The sequence below is a fragment of the Ixodes scapularis genome, unplaced genomic scaffold (genome assembly GCF_016920785.2).
Source record: "Ixodes scapularis isolate PalLabHiFi unplaced genomic scaffold, ASM1692078v2 PGA_scaffold6__148_contigs__length_123643588, whole genome shotgun sequence".
NCBI classification, from domain to species: domain Eukaryota; kingdom Metazoa; phylum Arthropoda; class Arachnida; order Ixodida; family Ixodidae; genus Ixodes; species Ixodes scapularis.
In genome coordinates this window covers 27,986,979-27,998,187 of record NW_024609881.1, presented here as the reverse complement: position 1 = coordinate 27,998,187, position 11,209 = coordinate 27,986,979, and the positions used below count along the sequence as shown (strand labels likewise).

At 43.5% G+C, this 11,209-nt stretch overlaps 1 protein-coding gene across 1 annotated transcript; it reads right to left on the bottom strand.

The window, feature by feature from the left end:
- Positions 1-7,051: 7,051 nt before the first annotated feature.
- LOC115328690 lies at positions 7,052-7,894 on the bottom strand. Its single transcript, XM_029990053.2, has one exon. It carries the CDS (start codon positions 7,892-7,894, stop codon positions 7,052-7,054), a length of 843 nt encoding a protein of 280 aa, XP_029845913.2.
- Between the last annotated feature and the right edge of the window lie 3,315 nt (positions 7,895-11,209).

The following is an 11,209-nucleotide window of genomic DNA, read 5'->3' as shown; positions in this document are numbered from 1 at the left end:
TCCACAGCTTTCCGATGGGGTGGCTACTGCAACATCTGTGACAGTTAAGCTGTCAAGGCTCATTAATGGGCCAATCCTATAAGAAGCAGGCAGCCTGTCGAAGCACCAATCTTGGATGTGCAAAAATATGGCATAAAAGTGCTTGCAGGGCAGTCTCGTCTTCTGAAAATCCGGGCACCTGCAGCTCGGTCTGGAGAACTGCACAAGGTAAGAAGCATCTGCCGATGCAGCACTTTGAACGTGAAATATGCAACTAGGCTCATCTTTCGTTATGTGGTCCGCGTCAATGTCCTCGGCAGCATGTAGCCATGCCATTATGCGTTTGACCACAGCAGGAGGCCTGTTGTGCAGGAATGTTGGTACGGACAAGTGGTAAACTCTGTAGTTTGAAGAGAAGGGCAACTTGTCTCTTGAGAAATGGATCTCCCTATCGCTCAGAAAAGTCTTCATCGTCTGCAGCAGACCTGTCGGGCTCTTTCGTCCACTGTGGAATTTCAAATAATGCTCTTTGAGCATTTTGTTTTGGGCTTCTGTTCTATTGTTAGCTCTAACAGTTAGCTCACTCCTAAAGCAGGAAGCCCACATTTATTTTACGTTCAGCCACTATCCCTCCACATAGCTCTGCAGCTTTCGATTTGATTTCCAGATAGTGGAAGCTTTGAGACACTCGAGTGCAGCATTGAACTTGTCTTCAGAACTGGCATGTGCAAGTCTACGAAGGAGACCCAACAGTGCGTCTTTGTCAGCTACCCCATTTTCGCTCTTTCTGCACCACCTTTCCCAAGCTTGCTCGCGGTGAAAGTCGCAAAGAGCAACACGGCTCTCGGGAAAGACTGAGGGAATCGCATTAATCTCGGCATTGCTGAAATCAACCATCCAAAACTTGAGACTAAGATCTGGGCACCATTGCCTAAACAGCTCCAATGCCCCTGCAATACACTCCACAGTTTCAAATTGCACAATAAACACACCGACAATGACATAGCCCGTGGGTGCTTTCGCCACAAGAAAAAAAAAGTGGCAGGGCATAGTCAGTTGTTTTGTTTGTCGCATCAAGACAAATCACAACTCCTGCATATTTCTGCATTGCAGATTTCATGAAAGCTGTCTGATGACAAAACAGAAGTGTTTCGTCACATTCTTTTGCCATTACTTCCAACACCTCATCATCCAGAGACAAAGCATTTGTTGCTACTGCTTCGGAGGTGTTTTGGAGCTCTTCGGAGCTGGGTGGTATCATGCACCCGGTAGGGACGGAAAAGGTAGTTTGCAGCTGGGTCTCTTTTTTTCAATTCCTCTACCAGTTTCAGGGCATTCATTCTCCTGGTCGCGGGAGCTGAACCGATCTTTACGGATGGCACTCTGAATGTGTGTGGATAGATGCTGACGTGTGGGATAAAATGCACGGCAAGATCCAGATGGTTTCTGTTTACCAGCAAAAAGCACATCTTCTACAAAAAAATGGAGGCATTTCTGGACCTCATTCACCGACGTGACGCCTTCCTTTACAAGCAACTTGATCTTGAATGCAACATCTGCATCCATTGGTTGTGCATAGCTAAGGGCCATGCCAAGCTGGTGATTGCAGTGTGCATCTTTCCCAGACATGCTTACATAAATTCTTTGCTGACACACCACCCCAGCACCATCTTCAGCTGACAGTGCAGTGCGCCGCCTGGACAGAGTGGCCTTGGAAATTTCTTTCTTCTTCCGTTGAGTGCAGTCTGGTGGAAGATCCATCTAAAGGTCATAATAAGACAGACTATGCATGTAACATCACCCAAAATTCAACCAAGGACAAGTAGTCAAATTTTGCTGGCATGGAGGTTCTCGAAGGATGCTTCAGATGTTTTGGAATCAATATGAAAAGGTTTTCTTATTTCTGTAAGCTGTATGTTACTGTACCTGCTATGAAATGTGTGTTTGCACATCATAACTGCATCTACAGGAAAACAAAGCTACATAGACAATGAAGAACACTTTTGAATTGTGAAGAACAGGTACAGCTCAGACTTGCTCTTTCTGCAAATATATTTATTTCACTTAAATGCACCAAACAGGCACATCACTTAAAACTAAAGGTCGAAGTGTCAGCATATTACCTCTGAGCACATGTGAACATGTGTGCAAATGAAAAAGTTGGAAGAAACATGAAAAATCCAACTTTAAATGCAAAGCACCAGCAGAACAGCAAAATAGTGTAAATGCAGCATATAACGAAAAACAAAAGAAATTCCAAGATCAACTTAAATTATGTATTTTTATAATAAGCTTTCTTGTGTTAAATTACTTTTATTGGTGGAATGAGGTATCCTCCACTAGTGAACACAAGGTTTGCAGAATCCCTCTGACAACACTTCTGAAAACAACAGGTAGTAAGAACTGATTAGCAGAGCATCTTGATATTATAAAGTGCAGGTGTGTGAAATTGTTACAAGCCTTTTCATGTTACTTCTAACGTCAGTGTATCCAATTGTAAATTCATGAAATATGATTCAATGAAAAAAATGTGAATAGTTTTCGAAAAGTTCCCAAACTTTAGAATTTTAGCCCCATGCTTCCCCCGCGGCATAGGTGTACTAAAACGAAGCAACACTCGTGACAGCAGTTTCACTAGCGTATTGAGTAGACATGTGGAATGCACAATTATTAAACTAGATTTCTTTCTTGATTTGGAATGCCATTTATGAAGAAGAAAATAGATGGTGCTATGGATGCCATTTATGACTTAGTCTGTACTTTTCATTTGTTAAACAAAGAGGTGCTTATTTGACGCTGCTGTATTGCCTAAATTCAAAATACCATTTGAGAAACTTGTTTAAACCTAAATAGATTATAAATTTGAAATCAATATTTTATATATCTTTTAATAAATCTCAAGTGTGAAATTACTTGATTCGTTGGAAATTATTTAAACAGTATAACAATTATAATTGATCTGTGATGCTATGCAAAGAAACACTAATAAAGTGATATAAATTTCCCCTAACATTGAAAAGTACTGTTTACACTGTAAAATATTTGTATTTGCAAATAGGACGGAAACGGCATTGCTGGTTCTTAGTGGAGCAGATCAGCTGTCATTCTAAGACTCCCTGGGATATTCATTATGAAATCAGCTCTTCCCAACAGCTTTTGCTATGGCAACTTGTCAGCAGAACCATGGCTAATATAAAAAGGACGTTCCACTGGTTTTAACTTTCTGCTGCAGTTCCCTGCAGTGCAAACTACTGAGACACGAGTTCATTTGTTTCTACGTAAACAAAACCCGAGACTCAGCAACACAGCAGACAAACACACAGAGCGTCTCTTTGTTCCTGAGTGTCGGGTTTTGTTTTCGTAATGAATCGCCACCAGCTCCCTTGTTTTTAAGTATTATCTAATGTGTCCCCTCATTGAAATTTGGTTTGTGCGTCTTAACATTTAAACACTGGAGAATAGAAACATGAGGCAGCACAAATAAACCAGTTCGCTTTTTAAAAAAAAGTAGGTACGCACAGAAACCATATTCTCTTTGGCTTTTAAATGCATAAAAGATAATATCAAAAGTTGGAATGAACAACCAAAATAACAAGTATGTACGACAGTACCTTGTAGTCAGGGAACAGTTCGACCTTCTTGATGTGCGTTGTTGCTGTGCACCCCATCTTTTTTTAACCTTGCAGCTTTGTCTTCTTCCTTGCAAAGGTAGCATCAGTCCAGTCAGTTGAATGACTTGCCTGTAGGCGCAGAGTGGACAAAAAGTATCTTTCATTAAATCAAATTGTTTGGGTTCAATAATTCCTTTAAATCGTTCTTTCCGATTGTACGCTTAAAGCCCTTGTCGAACCATGTAGTGTCGAACTTTAATTGCAGCACAGTAGAGAAAACCAGTTTATCGGTCAACAGATTATCTTAGGTATAAAAATGTGCAGTAAAATGTAACAAAAGAATGTTTTATTAACAAAAACACAAATCTGTTTGTTGTTTTTTTGTTTGAATGAACGTTGTGACGCTCTCTTCCAAATATGCACCCTTTGCTCATTTCGGAAACAATCCGGAACGGCACATCAATCTCGATTGGCACAGCTCCACTTTTAGCACTAAACATCAGTCGTGCTGAAAGAAGAAATAAATAGAACATTCAAGCGAGATATTGTGAGAATAATTAGGTAATCATTCTTTAAAAAAAAACGCAATTGAAACTCGCAGAACGTACTGACTATATTCATGTGTGAAATATTCATGCGACGTCCGAGAATGTTACTCATGTTCGCAAGAATGTTGTGATTGCTAGGCTCCCACTGAAATTGGCGTGAAAGATTTTCAATTCATATACAGAAAAGACAACAAAAAAATATAGTTTATGAGTACTTGTCTAACATACATATTTACTTTTCTGTTCGGCATTTGATGTAAAATACCTAGATTACTTAATTAGATACCTAACAAATAAATATTTATAATAACAATAATAATATCAATAATAATGAAGTGGCTAAGAGCTTATATATAAACTTATATGTAACTAATAATTTATATATAAATAAAAACACTTCAAAGCAAAAATTAAAAATGAAGCTTTCGTGCTTTGTTATAACACTTAGTAAATACTTAGAATTGATGCAAACGTTTCACCTTCCTAACATTAATATTAGAAAAAATATATGAAACCCGTTGCCACAATTAAAACCTACTAAAATATAACTAAAGAAGCTAATAAAAATGCATAACGAAAAAAAAACAGCGCGACTAGGACAAAGACAAAAGGAGGAGATACACAGGACAAGCGCTGACTAGCACCTCAATTATTATTGGAACGAAAACATGCTAGTCAGCTCTTCCTGTGTATCCCTCCCTTTTGTCTTTGCCCCAGTCGCGCTGTTTTTTTTTTTTTTTTTTTCAATTATGAGCAATATTTAATTGTTAATTATCTAATGAAATAATTTAGCTATGATTATCATATTTTACCTGCAGATGCCCAACGACAAAGCAAATGGGTTAGCCCGGTTTCTTCAAGCTATTTTTTTTAATAAATTTAGAACTGTTCGCGCAAATTTCAGCGGGATTCAGTTTTCTTTTGGTTTTCCTACGAAACTAGTATTCTGAAAAATCGTTGTAGTTTATCGTGTTTAATTATTCACTAAACCTCTATGATATCCACGGTTGATAAAAAAAAGAACCTGATCTCTCTTTCACGGAGATTATAAGAAATATGTCATCCAATACCGAATACTTCACTTCTGGGTTATCCTGAAATTTTCTGATATCGCGTAAAGATGATTAAATTCGCCACAAAACTACAGTGATTTACATATGCCATATTCGCTTACCTTTCGAATCTTGATCATCGCTGTAGCGTGAGGACTCGGTTTGGTACGATACATTTTTTGTCAACAGTGAGCGTTCAAACTCTTTGAACGTGGTATCGTCGTCGAGATAACCTATCCACTGCCCGTCACTCTTCTTCGCGTCTTTCAAGTACTTTCTTATAGTGTCCTCTTCCTCGCGCAACTCCTCAGCTGACGCACTTTCTAAGCATTCAGATACCGAAGCAGGATCCATCGCGGGAACAGCTGGTTTCGGTGGGAGTTTCGTTTTCTGAAAGTGCGCGGGAAGTTCGCGAGCGCATGCGCACAGAATCAACAACGTAGTGGCTGTTTCGTAATTAAGATATTTGACAAATTTAAGAAACACGTAATATACCTCATTTAACAATTTTTCATCACGAAAAAAAAACTAACCACAAAAAAAAAAAAATTAAAAACTACATTGTTGACCTAAAGTAAGCAAACGACACATCCGTTTTTTTTTGTTTTTTTTTTTTGTACTGAAGTGACGTCCGAAAACTCGCTCCCACGAGGTGCACGTAAAGTTCGCTTTTTGCTCTCTCTCTTTCTCTCTCTCACTGTGGTTTCAAGCGGCGCCGGAAGATGACTCGTCGACCCGTGGGCAAGACAAAGACGGATCGTGCCGCCTCATGCTCCTCACGCGCAGAGCTCCAGCGAGGTTGTCGCTCGTGCAGAAAGACCACGGTGTACCGGGGTGTCATGGTAACGAGATACTTCTTTTCGCTCTCACACAGTTTCGCTGTTTGACCGCCGGCGACACTGCCAGCCGCGGGAACAGTGGCCGCGGAATAATGCAGCCTTCCGGATGTCCGTCAACCGAACACTATCTGATTCCTCGCGCCGCGCGTTTAGCCCCGCCGTGTCCTCACCTAAAGAGTGTATCTTACACCGTGACCATGTCATTCCACCGCTTGCGCTCGCTCTTCTTTCTGCCTTGCATGAGCTCTCAATGCCTTATTTTTCTTGAATATTTTGGTCCATTAAACATGTATACTCGGAAAATATCAAATAGGAATATATCACGTAAGAATATATAGGAATGATATAAGATTATATAAGAAGTTATAGGAAACTCTTATATGTTCTTATATAATTTTGTTCTCCTCATGTTTCCCTTCCCCCAATTAGGGTGCCTCCATCTGCCGGCCGCTTCCGCCGACAGGGTGGAGACACCAATGGAGCCAATGGAGAGCCACAGTATGGCGCCTGAAGTCAGTATTAGCTCCACATTGAAAGTCGGTCCTTAGAGTGTGTGTGACAAAGTCGTGGTGCAAAAACGTTGTGTTTAGCGAAAGTTCGATAAAGATAGATGCAATATGACGCCGGTGAGAGCATCGCAAAGTTCGCCACAAAATGGCGGATGCCTCCACCCTGTCAGCGGAGCGGCCGGCAAATGGAGGCACCCTACCCTCAATGAGGCCATGGCGCAGCCTTTATGGAAAAAAAAGTTAATCGTCATCACCATCCTATGTGGTCTTATTTGATCATATGCGTTTATGGACAGAGAAATTTTTATACAAATAAGATTTTTCACCGGATATACCCCAGCCATAGTTTTTGGCGCCGCATAGTTTTTGGCGCAGCCATAAAACATATTTTTTTGATAATACAATTTGTTCCTATTAACGAAGCTATAACAAACATGAAGATGAAATATTATAAGTTAGTAGTCTAGTACCACATTCTCGCCCTAAAAAATTTTCAGGTCTGGCCGGACCCTTTCAAAGCCACAAATCTCCGGGATTGTTATCAGGCGACTTGATCACTTTCCGCCACAAGCCCCTCATGGTACAGTTCAATCCTTCGGGGTACCTGTAAAAAACCACGGCGCCGATAGTGTAGAGCATCGTCATGTTTTCACCAGTGGACACGTAACTGCTCATGTCCATGACCGGAAGCCGCGAGGACACCAGCCGGTCCTCCCCCTCGGTGCCTGTCTCGATGAACTCTTCCAAAGCACTGCGCCAGAGGACCATCACGCCAGGCTTGCACCCCTGTGTGCCACCTACGTCCCGAACAACGCAGTGGACGGTGTTCCTCCTGTGGTCCATATTGAGGATGCGGTAGTTGGGCAGGTAGAAAGGGTGGGGAAGAAACCTCTCTTCAAGGCTAACCACCAGTTCGACCTTGGGGCAGTGCTGAAGTATCCAGGGGGCGAAGTGGAGGAAACCCATGGACGGTCCAAGGACGACCATGTCGCCGTAGACGCTGCACTCCCTGTACATCTGCGGCATCGGCTCTCCCCGGATGTGCAGGACGGTGAGCCATCGGAGTGGCGAGGAGAACTGCGGGCCGGCGTAGGAATTGCGGATGAATAGGCGGACGCCTCGATTGTTAGCGTTGGTCTCGACGACAAACAGGACACGGATGGTGTCCGCCCTTCGGCAGGCTTCGATGACGCTGGTGCCGTTACAGGAGATGTCATTGGCTATTACCCGGCGTGGTCGTTGAACGAAGAAAGCGGACTTGTGGATGTCGCTCTCGTAAAAGCAGATTGCCAGGCCCGTCACGAGGAACAAGGCTAGGATCTCCCTCGTAGGCGTCTTGTTTATAATGCCTAACATGGTTCTCTGACTCTGCGGTCCTGCTGTTCCTTCGATGAGTGTAATGGCGCTTTCACGTGCCGGCCTTGTGTGCATTGGTGCACGTGTCCCCGTTGTTCTTATGCTTCCTTTTCCACTATCGCGCCGCAGCTCGGATCGGAGCACGTGGAGCAAAAGCTCGCGCTGCGAAACCCAGACTTTTTGGTAAAGTCCCGTGATAAATTTCCCGCTTATAAATACCACCAACCATTGTTGTGGAAACGCGAAAAACGCACAAGGCGGGTGCTCCACAGCCACTTGCTTTCAAACTTACGCTCAGTTCAGTGCTGCTATGGTGGGCTCGAAGGAAAGGTGTGACAATCGCTTGCTTCGCCCAGCGGGAGGAAATGACAAGGCTGTTTAGCACGCAACGTTAGTGTCGATATGCCCGAAGCAGCGCCACAACGGCACTCCTCCGCGCTGTGAACACTAAAGGCCGGTTCTCACATGCAGCCAAGCGCTGATGTAGCGCTCCCCACGTGCCATCAGCTACTTATCGTATGCCATGAGCAACAGTTTTGACGGTGCGATACAAAGCTGGTGAACGCTGTCGTCAACACGCGCTTAGCGCGAGGTTAGCGCTATGCTTGTAGCGCTCCGCTGCATGTGTGAACGGGCCTTAAAGGAGAAGGAAATGTCTCCAGCGTTGGTAACAATCGTGAAGGGCCGCATAATGAATTTTTCCTCGAAATGAAGTTCGCTTACTGCTGACCTTGTTTCTAAGCATTTGTCGCATGTTCAAAGTCTTTCAAGTTTTTTTGTTTGTTTTTTCTGGATACATGCACATGTCTTGCAGCCCAAAAGTGCCTTCATAAAATTCACGCTCACAAGTACATTGTTGTGGAAACGCGCAAGACACGTGCCACGAGCGGGTGCCCTGCGCCGTTCGCTTCCAAAAGCCGCTCATTTTAGTGCTGCGCCGCCATTATCATTCAAGGGCCGCTCGAGACACGGGCATCGTGCACTAGTGCTTGACTGACGCATTTGACGCTACTTGCAAAAGTAATAAACATTTCGTTTAAAAACGCAAAAAAAAAAACATATTTTAAACTGGATTAAACGATGCAGTGTTTTTGTCGCTGCTTGGTACTTATTGTACCATTGTGCACGGCACAATAAGCTCCATACAAACCGCGCGACCAACCATTTCAGCTTCAATGGGTATTTAAAGCGATCGGTTTACTTCTGTAATCACCTACACAGTGTTGCAGCCTTGGGGGCGACGGCGTTTTTGTCGCTGCTTTTTAGCCATAACTAGAGTAACTGTATATGCTCCGGCGAGTACCGCAATGGTGCTTCCAGGGCGGCTAAGTTGGATCCAAGGCTGCACTGCAGGAAGCTACCGTTAGAGTGTATTCTACTACCGTTGCTTCTGCAAGTGGCCCGGATGCGCGAGCTACGCGATCGTCATCCGTGTCGTCTTCTTCCCAGACTTTGACAGCATGTTTTAAAACGACGCGATTGCACTGTATCCAGTAGCTACAGATAATGTTGAATGGTCAAGGAACATTTCAGTTGGTTCTACTGCGTCTCCCAAATAGCGGCCAGGCCCTTTAAATCGACCGCTAAAATCGGTTTCTTAGCCAATCGCGTTCCGATTTTGTACAGCGTAAGCCACAGGTGGTGATTTTTTTTTTTTTTTTGTAAAGCTTGCGAAGAGCGGATTTATTTGAGGAAAAAGTAAAAGAAGAAAAAGGCTTAACTCCTACGGAAAGGCAGCGAAGCCACCGGTCTTCAAACCATAGGGCGCCCCATGGTTTGAAGACCGGTGGCGTACTACAGTTTAAGATTGGGAGAAAACAATTAATGAAATTCTACATGCGTGCTATATCTACATGATTCTACACATTTGCTTTATGCAGTAACTCAAAAAAAATATTTCTACACACGCGTCTTTGCGAGGGAAAAGCTGTTTCTGGTCAAAAACAGCTCTAAATTTTACTCTCTGGATGACATTTTAAAGTATCTACGGTTATTTTTGTACAATATACTTGTAACGAATAGGCACAGTTTCGGTTTGCTTCTACTCGCTTGGTGCCAATTCCGAAACTATGAACTCCTGCGAAAACGGGGCATGATTTCATATCGAGATAAAAAGTCGGAACGGCAGAGTGTACCTTATAAACGAAACTGTCCCGGCCGAAAGGGACGTCTATAGTCACCCTACCCGTCTTGCATATCTACGAGCGTTTAAAAACATTAAAAACGTAAAGAATAAGGTACGCGGGCTATGAAAAGTTTTTTTTTCCTCTGCCGGGCAGCTTTTATCGGGCACTTGTTATCAAATATTTTGAGTGTGGGGGTGATGTTTTGAACGTAGAACAAGCATATTCGTACAGAGCAGAAAGAATAAAGCAGTACTTACTTATTGAAAATCGGACTATATTACGTGGCCTTCAATTTGTTTTGATCGTACATGCACAGGGAGTTACTGATCCAGTGTTACTGCATAGTTCTTGCCGCCTTTCTTAGTTTTCCAAATGTCCTTTGTTCGTTTGGCACGAATATCCCCCATGCTGAAACGCGCCGACGTCGTATTCGACGTCGGCGCGTTTCAGCATGTACAAAATACATGTACAAAGCCGTTTTAGTACCGTTTTGAATGTAATTACTTTAAAAGGAAAACGTCGCAAGTGATTAATTATTTCGTCTGCAGGACTGAGAAATGTCCCAAGCTACCTAACGTGCGCGTTATTCGGGATATTTGTTCTTGGAATCGAGCGCAAGGAGAAAATGCACTCACTTTTTCCAATGCGGAGGGCAAGTTCGTCTGCTTCTTGTGCAGAATGCTGAGCCCTGATTGGCTGATCGCGACCCCCTGTCTGAGCGTTGTCTGCTCCTTTGCAACGTTGTCTGCTCGCAACGTCGTCTGCGTCTGTCTTACCTCTCCTGCCACTTTCGGAAGTGCAGAGGCCACGAAACGATCTTACGCCAAAAATGTGCGTAAGAGACAACTTGAGAATAAATTGGTATTCACGAAACAAAATTTTCGCAAGTTTTGCGCGGGTTACAACAAAATCCTACGACAGCCTTGAAGCTGTCTTACGCACTTCAGCATGACCGACAGCGTCGCGGCCGCGACGACCCACGGACGTTTATTTTTCTACGTGCGCTTCTCACGCGTCCCGACTTCAAGCAGCAAGAAAAAAGTAAAAGGTACTTGAAACAGACCACGACGAACAAGAACGCTGGATCCACAAACACCCGGGAAAAGCTCCAACGGCCCGTCGGCCACGATTCCATCGAACGCGACCAAGCGAGTTGGGCAGTTAGGCCTAGCAGGCACTCCGCGACTCG